A 22,566-nucleotide genomic window follows, 5' to 3' on the forward strand; every position below is an offset into this window, starting at 1 on the left:
CGTCGCCTGATATTGTTCTGAAGGTGCTGCACACCGTTAGCGCCACTAAGCGGTAAATCATATTTAACCTCCTTCGATTATTCTCACACGCTAGTGCTTCCTCCCAAACTGATGCCCCGTATAGTGCGGAACGAACCACTCCGGTCATAAGTAATCTGTGACTGTATCTTGGGCTTCCAATGTTAGGCATCACCCGCGCTAATGATACGCTGGTATTTGCCACTTTCTAACAGGCATAGGCTAGGTGTCCCTAGAAATTGATTTTAACGTCAATCATCACCCTCATCACGTTCCACAGGAGAGGACCCAACACTGAGACCTGCGGTATTCCTGCGGTGACGGTGTACTGCTTGGATCCCTCATCTGTTTCATAACAAAGTGTCCTCTCTGGAAGGTAACTTTCGAGAAGCTTAGTCAAATAGCTGGGGACACCCGTTTTAGCCAGTGAGCTTTTTATCTACTCCCAGCTAGCGGAATTGAACGCATTTTTGACGTCCAACGTCACCACGGTACAGCATTTGTTAGACGATATCGCGTCTCGAGGCAGTGTCAAAACAACGCCCATGGTGTCGATCGTTGAGTGGGCTTGTCTAAATCCAAATTGTCCATCCTTGTATTCAATGATAGAGAGCAATCTATTGTAAATGACCCTTTTGAGCATCTTTCCTGCCGTGTTGATGAGGCAAATTCCACGGGGCGGGATGTCCATGGTGCTTATTCGGCTTCGGGAGCAAAACTAGTTTTTGCTTCTTTCACCGGTCGGGTAAAACTCCTTCTACCATATATGTTTCAAATACGCTGATAAACCAGGCGGCTCTAGTCCTAACAGCGACTTTAAGTGCTCTATTGGGAACAGCATCCAGACAGAGTTCTTAGTTATAGCCAATTCTCCGGAAAATTTGCGCAAGTTCCTCCCCAATTACCGCAGGTATGGTGTAGACGCCCAATGATTGTTTTTGTTGTTTGCGCTTCCCTTTAACCGGGGGGAAGAGCGCCATTACGATATCGAGCGGAAGATGCGGGCAGGTCAGCTGTGGTTCTCGCCCTCCCATCTTCTTCACAACCACGGTCCGCTATTAGGAAAATTCCCTGGTGGTCGCTATGAGTATAATGCTTACTGACAAATCATGCGATTCTCCTCGCCAATGTGGTATTCATATGTCAGATTGACTATTGAGCCCGACCTTGTCCCACGAAAAGTGAAAACATTTCCCGTGTTTGTAAGCACCAAGTCTAGCTCCGCGAAAACCTTGAACAGAATACGGTCCCTGGTGTTCGCAGAGCGACTACCCCAATTCACGGCCCATGCACTAAAATCACCCGCTATGATCGTGCAGTTTCGACTTCTTGCATCCACGCACTTTATTAAAACGCGAAATGACCGCTCTTGTTGTAAGTATGGCCGAAATGGGAGGAGCATGGAACGCTAAGCGTTCGGGTGGTAGGTCGCAAGCTCGCTCACAGTCCACCACCCGAAAAGGCCGATTGTTTGGACAACCTACGGATCCAGGCATATCTTGGTTACATTGTAGATTCGGGGATAAAGCTACAAGATGACCACTACCGTGTAACTTTATGACCGTAGCTACCTTGTGGATACCGGCGCGGAGGTTTCGGTTCTTCCCGTGCCCCGGCACCATCGATTAATACCACAAAATTTGAAATTCGCAGCAGCGAACTCCTCACAAATCTACGGGTACAGGCAAATGAACGTGAGTCTTAGCCTGCATAGAACGTTTTCGTGCCGGTTCATGCTAGCGGATGTCGGCTTCCCGATTTGAGGCGCAGGCTTTTTGTGTCACTATGGGTTGCTAGTGGACCTGCAGAACAGGTCACTTACAGACCCCACAACCAGCTTCATTTCGTCAGAGAGAATCTCCACCCACCCAAGTAACAACCTTTCCGTACTCTTAGAGGACATTGTGGACGCTCGTGTTCGGGCACTCCTCCAAAAGTTCAGCCAGATTACTACGGAATGTAGCCTCTCGAAACCAGTGAAACACGAGGTTCTGCAACACGTCAACACCACTGGTTCTCTTATCTTCGCGAAGGTGCGTCCCTTACCACCCAGGAAGTTGGCTATAGCACGGAAGGAATCCGAGCAACTAATTTAACAGTGTATCTACTGAGCTTCAGACAGCTGTTGGTCGTCACCACTCCATATGGTCCCTAAGCCAAACGACGAATAGCGCCCCGAACCACTACCGAAGGCTAAACGCCCAGACCATTCCAGACCGATACCACTCATCCACGACTTTGTGTGCCATCTCGCAAACTGCCGCATCTTTTCGACCTTGGACTTAGCCAAGGGCTATCACCAAATCCCAGTAGCTTCGAGTTCACGCGCGGGCTGGGGAACGCGGCGTAAACCTTTCAAAGGTTTATCCACTCGGTCCGGCGAAACCTTGATTTCTGTTTCGTATACCTGGATGATGTCCTGGTCGCTTCTTCGTCAGAGTCTGAGCATTTGTACCACCTCGAGTGCATCCAACGTTTCCTTGAGGCCGGACTAATCCTAAACGTGGACAAATGTAAGTTTCTCCAGAATCAGGTGAGATTTGTCGGCCATTCCAATACCCCTGACGGAATCCAAACCCGACCCAGACAAAGCGTAAACAATTTCAAACTCGCCGCGTCTTAAGACAGTGAAAGAGCTGTGGAGGTTCTTGGGACAAGGACAAGGACACACGACTGGTTGTGTGCTCTGAAGAGGCTGTCCAGGTCTTTGAAAAATCGCGACAGCAGCTGGTTGATGATACACTCTTGTCATCCCCTCAACGAGATGCATCTCTAGCCGTATCCGTTCATGCCTCTGACGTCGCAGTAAGTGCTGCTCTTCAGCAAAAGGTGAATCAAGTCTGACAACCGTTGAGTTTCTTCTCTAAGCAGCTGAACTCCACTCAATGGGACTAGCACTTAGAACTGCTCGCCGCGTACTTGAGCATCAAATACTTCTGTTTCTCTCTAGAAGGCAAGCCGTTCACAGTGTTCACCGATCACAAGCCTCTAACGTATGCTTTAAATCAAAAGACCGACAAAGCGTCCCCTCGTCAACTTCGACACATGAGCTTCATAAGCCAGTACGCTTCTGACATACAGCACGTGTCCGGTAAGGACAACGTAGTTGCTGACGCTTTGTCACGTGCCTCCGAAGTAAACATCCCCGTGTCAGTCGACCTTCCGACTATCGCCAAGGCACAAGAAGATGACGCAATGCTTCAGAGACTCAAGTCCAACCCCAAATACAAAATTTGGGAGTTGCCTATCTACGGCTCAAATCGTACTATTTTCTGCGAAGACTCGGACTGGAAAATACTTCTGGCTCGCTATGAACAAGGACATCAGCTGCTGGGCTAGAGAGTCCGGAAGCCGCTGCAACCGCCTTATGAGGGCCCATATCGTCTGCTCGAGCGGAGAAAGCATTTTTCCCAGCTCGAAAACGAGCATTCGCATTCTCGCTTCTTCAAATTTATATCATTTCAAAGTCAAGGACAAAAACACAGTAGATTACTTCCTATGTCCTTTAATAAATATGAAAATTTCCTTATTTCTAGGACGAAATCACTTGACACAAGTTGACTCAAGTCTCATTTTATAAAATTATATTTAGAAAGAAAAGATTTCGGGTTTTTGTTTTGACCTTGTTCACCGGAAACAGGATATATCCTTGTGAAATATTGCGCTGAGGTGGGTGGCTGCATTGGCTTTTTGATTTGACTATATAAAGCATAATTGTGGGCATTTTCGACAATTACTTTTAAGTCTTCTTTTGAAATAGATCTGGGATGAACAGGATACATGTGAGTAGATGCAGGTCTCTTGTCGAATGAATCTTTTCTACCAAAACGGAACGAAGATTTCGATTGGTATGATCCGTGGTTGATTAAGCTTGAATAGTAATTTGGTTGATATGGTTTTTGTCCTTGGGCGATGGGGCCTTTTGATTCGAATTGTCCTTCGCTTTTAACACTTGAGTACATCATCTGATCTGGTGGGTCTGCTTTGAAATTACTGGAAAGCATCGGCTTGGGGTTGGCATTTTGTTTGATTTGAGGAAGATTCAGTCGGGCAGGTGGTTCTGGTGCAATATGATCCGTGAATTCTTGGACTGGTGCTGGGCTTGGAACGTAGACTATGTAGATGGTAGCAGGTGTTGCTAAACGTCCTTGGTAAATTTGTTCCTGCAAGTATTGCGGTAGTAAATTGAAATTGTACTGTTCTATTCCTCTTTGTAGAACTTCAGGTTGTTGCTGCTGCTGGAATTTGAATTGTTGTCGTTGCTGGTATTCTTGTTGTTGAACTTGTTGAAAACGTTTTTGGGAATCTTCGAAATTTTTTTTGGACTCTTGATATTTTGCTGGTTCGAATGGTTTCGGCTGTTGCTTCAAGAATTGAAATTGTGGAATATTATCTTGCTTAGATGCGTTCTGTCCTGCCTTTTGTTGCTTTTCCGATATGATGGGTTCATGGAGAGAGGGTGGACGAAATACTTCTCGAAGCGATGCTTGAATTTGGGGGGCTTGTTTCTCTGGGTATTGAAATACTGGAGCTTCATATATTGGGGGTAGAAAGCTGGAGAAATCTATCGTGCTATATTCTGCCGAATTTCCAGTGGAACTTTCGTCATCATCAGCTGAGTCCGATGGTCGATAGAGTAAACAGAAAGCCAAGGGGAGCAGCTGTTTAAAAGGAAAAAGGGAACACTTTTATTTTGTAAATCTAACTTCAAACGCACTATGTTCTGAAAATTGCCGAAAACTTCTAAATTCACTTATTCTTCGAAAACAGAATTTTTCGTGATCATTTCCACGAAAACTTCAGTCACTCATCCTCACAACATTATTTGCACTTCTTCTTCACAGGATCTTACCCAGCATTTCATTTTCAACCCTTTCACTAGCACCGCTTACAAAAATTAACTGAGAAAATTGCTTAGAGTTTTTTTACTTTATATGCTCTGAAATAATTTAATTCCTGTCACTGATATAGTTGCAAGTACTTAACTTGGGTTTGCTTGAATTTTTACTTTTGCACGTTGGATTGCGCAATGATTTTTTCTGTTGTCACCACCACTGGAATGTTACAAGTTACTTCTTTCCATCTGTAATTGGAAATACGTATCAGAACGACTTTTGTACTGGTTTTCCACGCGACTTTATGTTTATTTAGATGCAATTTTATGATCTATATTTGAAACTATCTTTTCCATTGCTTATGATATGTGAAAAGAGATTACCATTTTCAGAGCAGGTGTTATGAATGGATGGAGATAAAATACCCCATGTATCTTGGGTAGGGTGGAATCGTTATACTTACAACAAGGAAGATATTAATTAGGAGAAATTGTTTATGGGAAACCAGTTTATGCGTTAATCTCGAACGCATGTTGTCGCCTTTCGTTCAGATCACATGTCGCATAACATTTCTGAAAATGAATTAAGTTAACGAAAATGAATAAATTTCGTTACGCTAAGCACGTTCTCTCCTTCTATTCGACTCAATAGCATCTAATATGATTCCCCAAACCCTAGATATGACTGCATAATCGGAGTCGAATTTATGGAAATAGATACGCTTAAAATGTGTTCGCATTCGTGGAGCTTGATCATTTCTATTTCACTTTGGCTGGGGGAAAGATACTCAGTATATGGGAAGGGAAACTCAACCATAGAAAAAGAAAGAAATCAGGTTTGATCGGCATAAGGTAGTAAAAATTCAATGCGATTACTTTCTAGAAGTTTGTAAGTAGGCCCCCATCATCGATATCCAAGGACGTTATTGCTTGGGCAGTGTCAGGTTTGAGTACAGTGGCTAGAAGTGTGATTTTTCCTAAATATCAAAGGGAGCCGTGACGACCTACCGGCCCAGGACTCAGACAAGATTATTGCGTGGCCTAGGAAGAGCGAGGTAGGCGATGCAGGTGATGGCACTTCAAAATACAATCTCGAAACTAGTGGAGGCGAAGCAAGAATGGAAGAACGGAGGTAACTCCTCTTCCAAGAGAGACGAAACAGGAAGTATGTATGTAAGTGATCCAAATTTGCTGGTCAAGAGGATATGGACTCAACTTCAAAGGGAATGAAATTGTAAGGAAGTACCATGAAGGTTTCGAACAAGTGAATAGGGACATACATGGTATCAGTCGTACTACGTTCTTATTGAAATAAGGATGAGAGGGAAGGAGATGCTCATGAAAAGCATTGATAATGGCGCGTTCATTTGATAGAAGGAGATTTGCGAAATTATGGAAATTCAGAATCGCAAGAGCCACCAATAATAGCTGTATGAAGTATTCAATGACAACTGGCTTTGGCTTGCCGTAACCTTTAAGCTGGCGAACAATTCCATTAGCGAAAAGCGTTGCTTGCCCTGCTTTTTGGGGTAGGGTAGGTGAATGCATTTACGGACACAGTGTTAGACTTCTGGTTCGGTACGTCGTCGGACTACTAACTAAACACCTTCCCATCGTCAGAAAGCTAGCCTGGAACCGTTCATCACATTACTTCAGGCTAGTCCCCGAACTCTCCCGCCATGCGGAGCCTTCAAATCAGGGAATTCCCCTCACCAACAGGAGGCGTGAGGAGAAAGGGAGCTGTCAGTTCAAGGAACCCCCTGCCATTCGGTTCCTCCAGTGGTCGAGCTCTATCTTCTTAGCATCGAGAAGCACCTGAACGTAATGGGCAACATGGCTCCACCTATCAGCACTCCTTAGCATCTTTTCGAAGATATTGTCTAGAGAGAGATCCCCTGTGTTTAAATGGAGCTGTTAACGAACCCCATCCCACCTTCCACAAGAAAAGAAGTGTGATGGGTGTCGTCTATAACCCCATTGCAACATACACAATCCGGAGATCGCACCTTTCCAATCTTCTGGAGGTAAGAACTGAAAATCTCCATGCCCACTTAAAAAATGGGTAAGTAAATAGTCAGTCTTACTATGCTTCCGACTCAGCCACGCACCTAAGTTTCCGATAAGCAGCGCAGTCCATCTGCCTCTAGTTTCAAGAGAGCTTCCACTTGTCTAGAGTGCTTGTCGTTTTTCACGAGCAACAACCTCCCTTGCGCTTGTATTTGGCTTGACGCTCCTTAGCAAAAAGAGCAACGGGGATCATTTCCGCGATCACCATCACGACCGGTTCAGAGACAGTACGGTTCGCAGACGCCACCCACAAAGCTCTCCGTTTTTGTATTTGCGCGAGACGTTTACGATATATATATTTGCCAAGAGCGTCAACCCATACCTCTGCGCCGTACAGCAGGACAGACTGCGTTGAACTACGCAGGAGACATCGCCTGCTAGACTTGGGACTCCCAATGTTTGCCATTAGCTTACTTAACGCCGAAACTCCAGCTGCAACCTTTTTTGCTGTTGCTTTGATTTGCTCATGTTTGAGTCAAGAGTCAGCCCGAGGCACTTTACCGATGGTTTTCTCACGATTATTGACTCGTCGAACGCAGGATGAGTACTTCGGTTTTTTCCAGTGGAAGGTTGAAACCATGAGTAGTTATCCATCCGCTTATCCGTCGCATCAATATGCCGAGCCTGCTTTGCACCTGTTCGACAGTGCGTCCAGCAACAAGCACCGCGCCATCATCTGCATAACCGACCAGGCGCGACTCTTCTAGCATGTCGTAAGTAGACTATCATAGGTAGCGTTCCAGAGGTCTGGCCCTAGGATGGATACCTGTGCTATCCCTGACGTGATCTCCACCCTTCTCTGGCCCTCTAGTGTTTCATAAAGCAGGGAGGGGCTCTTCAGATAGTCTCAATATCCGTAAGAGATAGTTCAGCACGTGGAAAGTACTGTCTAGTGTGCCTAGAATGTCTTTCTATCTTACGGAATTAAAGGCGTTTCTGACGTCAACCCGTCAAACCACCCGTCGAGTTCGGCGTCAATGTGCCTCCGCTCGTCGAATGGCATCCATGCCTTGCATGACGGCATCAACTGTGGATCTTCCTGCTCTAAAACCAAAGTGCCGTGGAGATAAATCTCTGGCAGTGCGTATCGCTTCAGCGAGTCTATTTCCGATGACCTTTTCGAGCACTTTTCCAGCAATATCAAGCATACATAGTGGACCGTATGAAGACGGCAACTCGGGGTCGCCTTTCCCTTTGTGGATCAGCGCAAGCTTCGCCACTTTTCAACGAGCAGGGAAAGTGCCCTGTTTCAGGCAAGCGTCGAATGCGCCGAGCAGTAGGTCTGGGCAGTGTTGGAATACCAGTTTGTATACCTCTGCTGGAATACCGTCGAGTACTGGCGCCTTCTTGATTTTCATAAAGGGGACTGCTTGTTCCAACACTTTTATAGGGAAAACTCTCTCCGCGCCGACGTCATCATCCCAAACGGGGTGCGCAGGGAATAGTGCCCTTACAATACGATCCATCTGCTTGGCCTTAAGTGAACAGGGTTCCGAGTCCCTACGGGTCCCCATTCACCTCGTCGACTAGATCCTTCCAGTAGCGAGTTTTTCTCCTGTTTATTGCGTTGCGGAGTCTCCTTTTGGCTGATTTGTACTCCGTCACAATGATACATGCCTCCTCCCGGTCGCTTAGATGTTGTGTTAAGCGTCGGAACCCGTGACACCCCTTCCGGAGCTCTGCGATTTCCACTGTCCACAAATACATAGAAGATTTGTCACGTCTCGATGCCCTCCTGGGCATGGATGCTTCACAGGCCGTCGTTATCAGGTTCACAACTGAATTTACGGCAGTGTTGGCTGCAACGCCACCGCCCACAGGAGTACCCTCCAATGCGCCCCATCTTTTCGAAGAGTTGCGATAACCTCCCGGTGTTCACTTTCGCGATGTTTCATGCACAGAAGAGCACCGGGTGGCGCACACGGAGAGTTTGTGTCCACCACTTCGAAGGCAATGTGTTGATGGTCACTTGCCGAGAAGTCTTCCCGAATTCACCACCTGTCCACCAGCGACCCCAGTGATTCCGACGCGAAGGTTACGTCTAGAATGCTTCCCTCACAGCCCGGGCGCCAGAACGTTGGAGTGGATCCGGTGTTTAGAACTAACAGTCCTATTTTCGCCGCCATTTCTAGAATTCGTTTCCATCTGGAGTCTGTGTGAAACATATCCCATTCAAGTGCCCTAGCATTGAAGTCACCCCCGACCAGGATCCGCTCACCTGTGCCTAAGATGCGTTCTCCAAAGCATCAATCCTGCATCGAAAGTCCGACATCGTCTCATTCGGCGTAAGATAGACACTAAAAAACGTTATCCCTAAATACCGAATCCAGAAAAAGTCGTCCCCTCGGACATGGGTAAGAACCCTAAGGAGCGTGCCGTCCCGAACCCAGATGGCCATGGTACCTGTAATTTCAGGGTTCCATGAAATTGGGCTCTTATTTTGGTACTGCTCACTGATGAGTACTAAATCAACTTTGGCCTCCGCAGCCAACTGCGCCAGCAGCCCGTGAGCGGTTGCACTCTGGTGCTTATTGCGGGAGTTGGGGTTTAAGAGTGCATTCAAAGTATAGGGACTGATCTTACGCCCAAGACCTTTCGCTATCGAAAATGGACTATGATTGGTTTCAGAATGCTCGCTTTCTCCAACTCGAGTGGGAACTCAAACGATATAAGCTGGACATTCTGGCCCTAAGTGAAGTAAGATGGTGTGACTCTGGAAAATACTCCTTTGCATCTTGCCACACTAGTGGTTATGTGCTTTTGTACTTTGGAAAGTCAAGTGGTAGCAGACGCGAGTCCGTGCGACATTGTTTCTGACGGCTACAGCAAGGCATATTTTTTTCAACTGGAAGCCGGTTTCTGACAGAACTGAAATGAAGGGTAGTAGTCCTACGGTTAATTATTAAAAATTATAGTAATATACAATTACCATCTTTATTTGAACGACCGATCCCCATGAAACAGGCACAATCACTGTCAGCGGCAGTGATCTGCCCAGAACTGAGCGATTCAAAAACCTCGGGTCAACGCTATCAGCCAATGGAGAACTGAGTTATGAAATTGCTTCACGCATTAACGCAACCTGGATGGAGTGGCGTTCCACAACTGGTGTTCTTTGTGATCGACGTAACAAAGAACGTGTTAAATTGAAAATTTACCGCAATGTTGTCAGTCCTGTCGCTCTCTATGGTTCTGAGTGTTGGCCAACTATAAAAGACAATGAACGGCGTCTTGCGGTAATGGAGACGAATATGTTACGTTGGACTAGTGGCGTCACACGTTTTGATCACATCCGAAATGAGGATATCCGCGATCGTTATGGGGTTGCACCGATTGTGGAAAACTTGCGAGAGAGGCGTCTTCGATGTTATGGTCACGCAATTCGTGCTAACGAGAATTCACTTACCAAGATTGATCTGAACATTGAAGTCGATGGTAAACGACCAAAAGGCAGGCCTAAACAACGGTGGCTTGATGCGCTGGATGGGGTTTTAAACGCCTCGAGATTGCACCCAGACCAGGCATTCGATAGAGCCAAATGGCGAAACCGATCACGACGAGCCGACCTCGCTTGTGAACGGGACAAAGGCTGAAGAAAAAGAAGATTTGAACAGATATCGGTATGGATGGCATTTCGCCACTTACCAACCGTACAGTGGCAGCTTCGTGATTTTTTTCAGATTTTTCGATTTGGTAGGGTCTGTGAAAGAAACGAGCATTTTCCAATTCTCGGGGTCCTCCTTTTTAAATTAATTCTCAAAACTGAGGTCAGCATTGGAAATTATTAATGTCATTTGATACCCCGCATGACTATATTTGGTGAAAGAAAAATTTACACCCCCTTTAGCAAGCATGAAACCTCCCTTAGGTTCCACATCGAACGATGTAACACACTCCATGCTTGGGCGTTCACAGTTCCCACCTCCCCACCAATTTTGGGGCCATTCAGTATAACCGTTTTTGAGAAAAGTGCATTTAACAGATAGACAGCTGAATTTCCTGCCCCAAACCGTGCTGGAAAATAAAATTGACGTTATCATATGTGAATATTGCAAAGATCTCCACCTTGGTGTTATACCAGATAGAAGCGCCAATCTGGACCTATGGAAACCGAGGAATCGAAAACACTAGTAATAGCCCAAAAGACGGATTCACACGAGCTAGGTTAGGCGGCATTCACATAGTCAGTTGCTACGTTGCGCCAAACTTCACACTACATGAATTCGTAATTATGGTGGAAGAATTAGTTTCCGAAGCAAGGCGCCACAACCCAATAATAATAGCCTTTAACGTTTGGGCCGAAGATTGGGGGTTGTGGGATAAATACAAGAGGCTGCATATCGCTGGAATTATCATTACGTCTGAACGTTTGTTCTGGCAAATACATGCGGCGTCAATACTTTTCGGTTACGGGATATGGGGTCCGCGATATACCTTACGTTTGTTAGCGACACATTATCCAAGGATCTCCAATGGCAGACAATATATGTGTAGGACTGGAGGAAAACATATCACGAAAACTGCCGTAGAAGGTTGGACATCCAAGAAGCTTGACAAACAAATGTTCGCGGAAATACCTCTGCAGGAGTCGATGCCGATGGGAAAAGCAGAAGGAAAATAATGCAAGTTCTCGAAAGGATGTAGAAAGCACGTGACGTTTCCATGCCACGTCTTACTGTAAGCAAGAAACCAATTCCCAACTTCTGGTGGAATGCCGAAATTGTAGAACTTTTCAAAGCTTGCCTTAAAATCAGGAGACACAGTCAACATAACAGGAACCGACCCGAGTCTGAAGAGTTGCACTGCCGATATAAAAAGACCAGGAGAGAACTGTAGGCAGGCATCTTTAGAAGTAAAAGTCACTTCAAGAGGTTATGCAAGGAAGCGCGCTGCGACCTATGGGAAGATATACAAGGCAGCCATGGCATGAATCAAGGGTAAACGCTAACCACTGATTACCAGATCAAAGAGTAGTATAGGTCCCAGGGTGAAACGTGGATTGGTACCCACGAAGGAGCACAAAACCTGGGATAGTCCCATACCCCCAGCACATCATTGATCCATACCAAAGAGCCTTCACTCTAGACAAATCAGCAACAGATCAGATCTCTCTGCACCAAGCCATCGAAAACTGCTGGAATATGGCCGTCAGTGGCAGCATCCTTTCATCGACTCTATCGACCTACCCCGACGATATTGACATTACGGGAAGAACAATCCGAGATGTACAGTCTACCTTCAATCAGATCGAGCAGGCTGCATATTAATGAAGGCAATACGAAGGTAGCAACGTCGGCGCCAAAACCCAGAGAACGAACAAGATCAAATCGCACTGGTCAAACGAAAACAGTAAAGATAGGAGACTACAACTTTGACCCCGTTAAAAATTTCTCCTATCTAGGGTCGAAAATCACAACTGGTTAACAGCTACGACGATGAAATCTGCGAGGTTGCGGTGGGCAGGTCATCAAATTCGTATGGGATGATGAAGATGATCCAGCCCCTAAAATTTATAAGGACAATGTCTGTAATAGGAAAAGAAGAAGTAGCAGACCCTGCCTGAGATGGAGTGATGGTGTAGGTCAGGACACAAGACAGCTTGTGGGGGTCTGGAATTGGTGGACGTCGGAGCAAAACCAGGCCTCGAAAGGAATCACCATCTGACAGTTGCTTACGTTCGCTTGCGTTCGCTTGGGTGTTGCGTCCCCCAATTCTCACAGGGTTGGAGAGCTGCGTCCCCCTAAGTTCAACATCAACTGCATGTATGATCCATCTGGGAATCTGCATTAGAATATCGATGAGCATTGGGGTTCTTCAGAAGACGTCGGCACATTCCGAAGAGACATCAATCTTGCTGACTGCACAATCGTGGAAGCGAATGGATGGGGTTGAAGGTTTTATTGACTGCTACGAGTGGCGGCGGGCGTACCGCGCTCCACAACACGTGCACCGACTCCACAAACCATCTTTGATCTGTCGGTGAAGAATACTGTGTCATAGTCTTGCAATACGTCGCCGGGCTTTCACTCTGCTCTGGTTGGAAAGTCCACAGCAAAGTTTCTCGTGAAGTTCGGTGTTTGTGGCGTAGTCCGTATGGATATCCAGAGTTCTTGAGATACTTCGTATGGGATGTTACTAAAGCGGTACATTCGGATTCGCGTTGTCTGACATTCTTGAATGTTGTAGCGTGTGTAATGTAGAAGTCTAAGGGGAGAAGGAGTAGGAGTACATTGAGAACATCTGCCGGGCAGGACTGCAGAGACTCCTTAGCATCTGCACACGGGGTCCTTTGATTCGTATTAAACTTTGTTCGTTCTTCATAATAGAACCATACCTTAAGATGGGACAAACCACGGCAATGTACATCCAAAGAATCATGCCCGGCCGGAGATCTCATTTCCTAGCAAAAGTCCTCTTCCAGGTATAGAATGTTATACAGGCCTTCCTAACCATTTGTTCATTGTTTAGTCTCCACTTTAACTTAGGATCCTGAATTCCCAGATATATTGAAGGAAAGAATTAATCTTTATTCATTTAGCCGTGCAAGGTGAAATTAGGGTACCTTTGCCTTCGTAGTGAATAGTATCAGACCCCTTTTTGTTGGATTTATGTCGAGCCCGCTTTTTCCAATCCACAGGCACACCTTTTCCAATACTGCATCCATGATTTCACTGATAACGAGGGAAAGATCCTTGACATCAATATCATCAAGTCGCTGGTATACGAGTACGACACCATCTTTACTCCACTCCACCCAATATGCGTAGAATTTCGTTCATTACTATTAACCACCGGAGAGATGGCGTACCCTGAGGCTTATCTTTCCTCACCACTCTAGTCAAGCGGCTTCCTCCCAGGTCACACTGGATTATTCTAGTTCTTAGCATGGATATTAGCTAATGCGTAAGATACCCCTCCAATCCAATACTTGTCAAGGCTTCTGTGATGGTGTTGTTGAGTGCTCGCTCTATATTCAGAAAGGCAGCTAGAGAATAATGCTTGCCGTAATTAGGAACGTTTTCTGTATATTTGCCTTTAAGATAGGGTGCTGGGATGTGGAGAAGGGTGTTCTCGCCATTATCGTTTTTAAATGCATGCCCTGGATGCGAAAGACGTGAGACTGATTGGCTGTCCTTCGTGCACTTATAGCCGTGCCTGCCCGTTTTCGGTATGAAAACCATAGGGGAGAGAAATCGAAGAAGCGAATAAATCCACCCCGTTCTTCTTTGACGTCCAAGAGATGTTCGATGACAACCTCCGACAACGCAGCCTCCATACCGGTTCACACCTCCGGCGTTCATTTATTGCCAGCGGAATTACCATCCGCCAGCTCCACACATAAGAGACTACTAGCCATGTGACTGAAGGGTTTCGAAGTTCGTGCCTCGTAGGCCGGCTGTTACTGCTTATCTGTTTGTAGAGGTTATTAGGCGACCGGGTCGTTGCAAACTCTGCTCCGCTTTTCTTTGACTTCATTTTGAAATCGATTGCATTGAAGGCCCTGGGGTTTACCTTCTGCTGCCACACGTTTGTTGTTGCATTCTTCGACAATCGTCTGGTATTTGGCGAGGTCCTTTTCATTCTCACATTGTTGACAGTATCAGCCTCCTTATCTTCGTATTCTTGCTCACAAGATGCATGGGCTTCTGATACTGGCTCGTGAGCAGAACACCAGTGCCAGTTTGCGGTGGCCGACATTCTTGTCGATTCCCGAGTTTCGAGTTTGGAGTACTATGGTAATGATCGCTACCCCCAGTTCGATCGCAGTGGCTTCCAAACTGGAAGGCCCCGGAGATTCCTGTTTTTGGTTTCAGCCCCATGCTGCTACGGCAGGCACAGACCTTATTGCCTTCGCCGGCCACTAGCTAAACGTCAGTAGCTGGTCCTCCCATGATGAGTCTGCTACTACCATATATTTTTCCTTTACAGTCCATTTTGCCTTTTTGTTTTTGGAGTCTATGGTTTGATTCCACGAGTTATCCGGGAAAAGTGTCTACCCTGGTTAGGCCGGGCACCAGCGTAAAGATCCTACTTGAAATCGACAGTGATGAAGGTATTCAGAGTCTAAGGACTACAAGCCAACTTCCCTATTGGCCAGGCAAGCCTCGGCGTATGCTGTTCCATCTTGGCGTGGGGTCCTGTTAGCACCTTTTCCAGTGCAGGGAGCATGATCCATGGATTGCTGCTTCTACTCATTTTCCCCTCAGATCTGCTTATTCATAACTACCCGTTACGGCCAAACGCACACTTGATCTAACCCAATACGGTTTCCAGGGGTCATCGAAGCTAGGAAGTCGTGAGAGGACTTGTCGAATTATGCAGCCTTAACTTGAAGTATAATCAGACCGGGTCGTTAGGGGGGACGAACTCTGACGAAACGTTGATAGCTACCGTGAGGCAACAAATTGAAATTGAAGTGGTGGTCAAGTCATGAATAATTTGTTGGTGCAACGAATTAACATTGGATGCTAAACTAGCGTGAAAAATATACTTATTCATATATAGAAGAAGCTGCTAAAATGAGAGTAGATGTTTAGGAATAGCAGACTTGCGGAGAAGAGTGTGGCTTTTAGGGGGAATGAGTGTGGGAATTCCGTAGATTTCTGCTCTGGTTCTGCTATCCTACGAGTGAGTAAGGGGTGAGTAAACTAATACAAAAAAAAGAAGGATAGGTTCTTCTTAATTGAGATATCAACGGCGTTTTTGCAAGCTATTCAGTACACCTGTCGAGATTTTTCATTATCCACTCTCCTATTAATTGCGAAACAACTTCCCTTTCTGTTCAATGAAAAAGTGCCGTCTCTGAGAATGACCTTCCATCAACTTTTACTTGTTCTTCTGGACTGGAAGTGCTTCTTCTCAGACTCATCTCGAGTCAGTTGTGATATGGGAGCCACAATGCTTTTTCACCACATCAATGACTATCAAAACGCTGATAATAGCAGACTCATTAGGAAGCAAACAATTGTTGATAATTTTTTCTTTTCTCTAATAAAATATGATACCGGTCTTCTGCTGAAGAGAGCTCCATTCGTCGGCATGACTTCAAAGAAACCATCGAGTACCATTTAGTCATCGAGCTTTATGTCTAGACTTGCAAAATTTCTAGTTAATTCAGGATTTTTTGAAGGAAGGGATGGTGGGTTGCATGTCTATAAATTACACTCCTATCAACCTAGTCATTGTCAGTTTCATAAAATAATTGCTCATCAACGAAGTGGACATCAGTCAAGTTAATTGTTTAACTGTTGGTTATCTGACAAAAGAAAGAATTGCACGCAAACTACTGTGAATAATATTTTTGTTTAGATACGTTGTGGATAATTATCTATTGGATAAATCACGAATATTCATTATGAGATCCATGGTAAGAGTTAGATTTATCGAAAGTGAAAACATTTTCTTCATTGATAGATCCATGAGTGAGTGAATCGTTTTGTAGTGAAATTTAATCGAAGGTTCTTTGATTGGTTTTTGAATGCTATGGTATGTGGTCGTAGAAGGTTCTGATCTTGATCTCCAATCTATGATCTGCTTTCCTTTCAAATTTCGTGTAAAAAAATCAAATCAGCAGGAAACCAGATACATATGTCACCGTCTGTCTATGATCAACTTTTCGCGAATATGCGGACCTTATTGTGGAAGCTAATGAGGCTTTTCCATATCACTCTAGAGTTAATCTAGTTGGATTTAAGTGCCTTGGCAGTCACCTGGCTGTCGGTTAGTAGATCAATATTCTACCCCCAATTTGCTCTGGCCAGCAATGCTTCTCTTGAAATTCGGCTTGTGTGTGGCGTAATCCATTTGGATGCTTAGAGTTCCTGAGGTACTTCGTCTATGATGTTACTATGCATGCTTCAGCGAATTAAATGTGGAGCTCCAGGGACCTTTTGTACATTGAGAACATCTGCCGGGTATCACATGCACAAACGATCCTTTGAATCGTATTATGTTCGTTCAAACACAATAGAACCGTACGTTAAGATGGGACGAACCACGGCTATGTAGACTCAAAGAACCATCCCCGGTCCCGGCCCCAGCAAAAGACCTCTTGCAGACGTAGAAGGCTATACAGGCCTTTGGAGGTTACAGTATCCGTACTTATCTATGATATATATTTCCGCCTGAAGTATTCTGGGATGCCTACCCATTGGTTCGAAGTACTTTCTTTCTTTCTGCTGTGAGGCAGCGTCAGTGCAGCCAGTTACTCGTTTAAGCGGTAGGGACAACCTTGCGGATTAGGGCATTCTGTATTTCTGAATGTGAGAGAATATCAGAAGATCTTAGCATTGCTTCTCTGATCGCGTTGCGATACACTGGAAGTGCATTTTTGTCGGTCTGCAGTGTGTTTCGTCTGGTTGAAGAGTTTTCGGACTTCTATTCTCTTTTCGACTTTCCTGTTCCACCAGGGAATGCTCCTTAATGAAGTGACTGTTTTAAGCAGGCAGCTTCATATGCCTCAATGATGACTTTGTTAAGGTCTCCCACTAGTATCTCAAGTTGCAGTTCGTTCCTAATATTACTGTTTATCTCTAGATAAGTCATTGCTTAGGTGCCTTACATAGGAACATTTGGGCTTCTGAAATTTCTTAGTATTCTGTTTATTTCAAAATTGTCGTTCTTATCGCAGTACTTCATCAATCTAATGGCTTGCTCCGGTGGTATCTGAGTATCGCCTCCTGGAAAGTAGCCCGAAGGCACGACTGTCCTCCAGTTCGACAGGCTTCTAATGGAATTTGGGCAGCTACGAGACTTCCAGGCAGAAACGCTGACAGAGAATGATTCAAGTTCTTGGTTTTTCACAAGAGGAGTTCTAAAGTACATGCATGCTTCTTTCGTGTTCTGTTAGAGTTCTTGAGCATATAGAATTACAGCAGGTGCAACTTTGGCATGGTAGAGATTTACCTGAGGTATTTGAGTACTGGCCATCGCTGCCATCATTGTTTGAAAATCTCTCCTAAGATCAGAGTCCTCTCCCTATAACACGACACTTTGTTGTGACTTGATATCCTCCTTGAGCCTTAGGATATCCAGGTCTAGATCGTCCAATGTCCAATGTCCAATGATGTATCCTCTAAAATATTTTTCTTCGGTTTCTCTTTGTGCTCGGAGATGATGTGGTTTCTGATTACCTCCGACGATCAGCTATTCACCCTGCTCGTGGGAAGTAGCATTTGTCTTCCGCTTTAAATTTTCTAAATTTTCTTCACACCCCTGTATGACACACATCTTGGGCGATTATTAGGTGTTAAAGCTTCTTTGTCTCTATCGTTAAGACTTTGGAAAGATAGACTATCACCATGGATCCCACTGGTATATCATACCCGACATATGTTTGCAGTACCGCTCTTTCCAGCCTGGTAATCTAGGGACTATAGTCTTGAGTCATTATGTAATGTCGTCTGTCGCGCGGTCTACCAATATCAGGTCTAGTCGAAAGCGTATGTTGATGAACAAACCTCGATGATTACCTGCCCTTCACGAGTAAGTATTTGCTCTGCTAATTTTTTTTTTTGGGTCTTTCATTTAAACATTTCAGCTCTTCCAGCCAAGCGTAAACCTGTCGATGATTGTGAGGCAATACTTGAATCCGTGCCAATCTCGCAAAGGGCCGATGATGTCCAGATGGATTGTGTGAAAGCGCTTGGTTGACCGAGGGAATACACCTACTTCCTTTCGAAAGTGCTTGTTGATTTTCCACTTCTAACACGGGATGCACTGTGTGGCCCAAGAGTTTACGTCCTTGTTCATGGACGGCCAGAAATATTTTTCAGTGGCTAACCGGTTCGTTGTCCTTTATTGAGGTATCGCATAGTAAGTAACAGTTTGAGCAGAAAATAGGAAACTCCTTGAATTTATATTTAGAATTTGCCTTCAAGTTCTGAAGCTCCGCGTCGTCTTTTTGTGCCTCGGCGATTTCCGTATAATCGATCAAGGCGGGGACTGTGACTACGAAATCTGAAACAAAGCGTCTGCAACAACATTGTCTTTACCATACACAAGTTGGATATCAGAAGTAAACTGGCTGATATAACTCAAGTGCCTAAGTTGGCGGGGGAACGCTTTGTCGGGCTTTTGTTTAAGCGTGAATGTAAGGGGCTTGTGGTCCGTGAACACGGAGAACTGCCTGCTCTCAAGAGAGAAGCGGAAGTATTTTATAGCGAGGTACGCGGCGAGTAGTTCACGATCGTAGGCGCTGTAGTTGCGCTGAACTGGGTTGAGTTGTTTTGAAAAGAACGGTTGCCAGATTTGATACACCCGTTGGTGAAGAGCGGCGCCTACCGCAGTATTTGAGGCATCGACGAACACAGCTAGGGGAGTATCTGGCTGAGGAAATGCTAGCAGTGTTGTCTCAAGAAGCTATTGTTTGACTGTCTCTAACGGATGGACGGCCTTAGCAGACCACGCAAAATCGCAGGAGTCTTTAGTTTTGAGCCCAGACAAGTAGGCCTTCAGAATCGCTTGATGATGAGCGGCTGTGGACAAGAAACGACAATAGAAATTTAATATGCCCAAGAGCCTTCGCAGATCCTTCACCGTGGTTGGTAGTAGAAAATCGCTTCAACCTTGTCTGGGTCAGGTTGAACACCGTCAGGGGTAACTAAGTGGCCGAGAAATTTCACCTGCTTCTGTAGGAATCTACATTTTTCAACGTTTAAGACAAGTTCGGCCTTAAGGAGACGTTGAAAAATGCACTCGAAAAACTCTAAGTGCTCAGATTCGGAAGTGGAAGCGGCCAAAACATCATTTATATATACGAAACAAAAGTTTAAGTTTCGTTAAACAATGTGGATGAACCTCCAGAGAGTTTGCGCTGCGTTGCACACGTCATTCTAGTTAACTCGAAGAGTCCAAAAGGTGTGCAAATAGTTGTTGTGGTACGCCTTGGCTAGATGCAAAGTCTTAAAAACACGACAATTCGTTTGTGAGTGCGTGAAATTATGGATGATTGGGATATCGGTCTGGAACTGTCTGAGCATTCAGACGCCTATAATCTCCGCATGGCCTCCATTCGCCGTTTGGCTTAGGGACCATATGAAGCGAAGAGGACCAACAATTGTTTGATGGTCTCCAGATACCGAGACTTACTTCCACCTGCCTATAGTCATAGGTGCTGATAGGAGATGAGTTTGCTACCGCTAAATGCAGGTTTTGCGGAATAAGGGTGTTCAGACGGGTGCCTGGAGAACAGACACCTCAACGCCCGTGTCGATCAGGAAGCAACGTCTGCTTAGGGGCTCGAAGATTGTAAGGTGACGTGGTACTGCGCTACGAGTAGCCGTTTGTTGCGTCAAACGAGCATCCGGTAGTACATAAGGCTACTACTACTACTACCCGAACGCCCCTTGTGGGCTTGTGGGCTGATCTCTGCTGTTCCCTTCTTCGTCTGTTCCTCCATTGAAGGCCGGTATCTATTCTGAATTTTCCTGGCGGAATCATTGTGGTACCGAAGCCTTCCTTCAGATATCGGAGACACGTCAGGCCACTGGGTCTGCTTTCTTTCTGACGTTTGATATGGTAACCAGAGACGTACTTTTGCTAGCCCCTCCCTTATGATCATGGACCTTAGTTGCGGTCTTTGCGGTAGGTCAGTTTTGAGCGTACCTCCCGACTACCCAAGTTCTCCCTTCTTGTCATCACTTTGTCCTCATGTGAAGGTGTTCCTTCACCAGGCACCAGTTTGGGAGGGAGTTTGGGTCTCGCTTGTTTGTTGGTGTTATTGTTTTTCACGTAACATTTTGAAGTGGGGGAGGAGGTTTTCGGCTCCTCAATTTAGATCTGTGGCGTTTTGTTAATAGGAAGGTCGGTTCGTACAGGGTGTGGTTATTATCACACCTTAATGGTCTCCATAAATGAGAAATCGACTGCTAGCGAGCCACATTGCAATCCCCGGGAGACCGAGAAGTTATCTAGAAGATATGGACGATTTTTCCTGATCTCGATTGAGTGATTTTGTAGATATTTCATTTTTCTAAAATAAATATTGTCTCCTAAACTTTCTCAAGAAATTATGGCGTGATAACATCAATGAGTTCATATAACCCTAAATCCGTTTTTATTTCAGAAGCAGATTCTCCAGCTAATTTTCATCATGTACATTCGAATGGTTCTCTCCATACGAGACAAACGTAGCCTTCCCGATTATTCAGGCCTAAACCCATTAGTAGGACCATTTGCAGTTCCAGCAAATCCTTTTGGAAATCCATTTCCTAGTCCCTTCCCGTCTCCATTTCCTGACCCCTTTGCTAATCCATTTTCTAATCCATTCCCAAATCCTTTTTTAAATCCATTTCCAAATCCTTTTGCAAATCCTTTTCCTGGACCCTTTCCCCTTCCACCCCCATCACCCGTTGTACCAATCGTGATTTGTCCACCTTCTCCTACAGCGCCAGCGGCAGCTGCAACTGCTGCTGCTGCAACCACAGCTGCTACAGGGTTCAGTGGAATTTTGCAGGCTTTGTTTGCAAAGAAAGCAGCTGTATTATCGCCGCCATTGTCGCTGTCGATCCCAGTACCAAGCCCATTTCCAGTACCTGTTAGGGTATGTTGTTTCTTTGATATGTGATTCCTCCAATGTTTTTATTAATTAATGTGCAATTCGCTATTTTCAGGTTCCAGTTCCAGTCCCGGTCGATCGTCCAGTGCCTGTTACTGTTTATAAATCCCATGATCATGATCACCATTCGGATCATGATCCAATAGAATATTCCTATGAAGAGAAAGATTCCGGACATCAAACTCCTTGGCAAAAGTCAAAGCCTTGGTGAAATTTAAATCACATCAGATATTCTTGTTGAAAGTTGTTAATTTATTTTTGAAATATATTTTAGTGCCCTATGTGCACATATGTTTTTTATATAAATATAAAGGTCTTTGCCGAATATGTAACTATGTTTTAACGTCTCATCTTCACTAGTAAAATTAGTACATAGGCTACACGTTTGAGTAGCTATCTGTTGGGCAATGCTTCCTAATTCCAGCCTGTCTGTAGCTACAGATGGGCTCTATAAAGGCCGCTTCTGACCTCCTGTCATCTGCAAAACACAGCCAGTGGAACTGCTGGGTTGACAAAATCGCTTAAACATTACATATTAATGCAGGACCGGACACCAGTTTTTAAACGACTTCAAAATCAGCGTTAATTAGGATTATGTGGGAGGGGAAGCCATATGTTTGTTAGGTGCGACCCTAAGTGTCTTACCTTTGGCCTTATGGCTTATACTGCCGACGAAATCAGAGTTTCTCTTCGCTTGGCTCTGATCCCCCTTGCGAAAATAATAAATCTTTAGTCTTTACAGCGGCCCGTGTTCTCGGTCGATCTTCAAGACTTTGTAAAGTACTACGGACCAGTGAAATCTTCTTCTGCTTGGGCAGGCTTTCCGTAGGAAGTAACAGAACAATGAAGAGAATCATTGTCAATTCACCTCTTGAATGGGAATGTGCAGTACATCGCAGATTGTGGTTCATAAGTTTCTGCGGAAGCATGCCTTTAAACGTGAAGCTGGCAAGTAGGTTCCTTTTTCACTTTACAAAGTGTGCCTCGATGCCAGCGATGAACATGCGGATAACTAAGACCCTACGCTTTACTAACTTCACTCTAGCTCATTCCAATTTCGAATCGATGTGAGAGCTACTTCTGGTGTAGG

The 22,566-nt window shown here is 45.1% G+C and overlaps 2 protein-coding genes across 2 annotated transcripts; one reads left to right on the plus strand and one right to left on the minus strand.

Moving 5' to 3' along the window:
• Positions 1-3,507: 3,507 nt before the first annotated feature.
• LOC119655949 lies at positions 3,508-5,349 on the minus strand. Its single transcript, XM_038062153.1, has 3 exons — positions 5,317-5,349; positions 4,871-5,101; positions 3,508-4,679 (listed from the first exon to the last, which is right to left on the minus strand). The coding sequence occupies exons 2-3, from the start codon at positions 4,880-4,882 to the stop codon at positions 3,588-3,590; spliced, it is 1,104 nt and encodes a 367-aa protein (XP_037918081.1). The 5' UTR covers positions 4,883-5,101; positions 5,317-5,349; the 3' UTR covers positions 3,508-3,587.
• Positions 5,350-16,122: 10,773 nt separating this feature from the next.
• LOC119656291 (vegetative cell wall protein gp1-like) lies at positions 16,123-21,687 on the plus strand. Its single transcript, XM_038062727.1, has 3 exons — positions 16,123-16,286; positions 20,985-21,461; positions 21,532-21,687. Exons 1-3 carry the CDS (start codon positions 16,275-16,277, stop codon positions 21,685-21,687), a joined length of 645 nt encoding a protein of 214 aa, XP_037918655.1. The 5' UTR covers positions 16,123-16,274.
• The last annotated feature ends 879 nt before the right edge of the window (positions 21,688-22,566 follow it).

The sequence above is a fragment of the Hermetia illucens genome, chromosome 4, assembly GCF_905115235.1.
Source record: "Hermetia illucens chromosome 4, iHerIll2.2.curated.20191125, whole genome shotgun sequence".
NCBI classification, from domain to species: domain Eukaryota; kingdom Metazoa; phylum Arthropoda; class Insecta; order Diptera; family Stratiomyidae; genus Hermetia; species Hermetia illucens.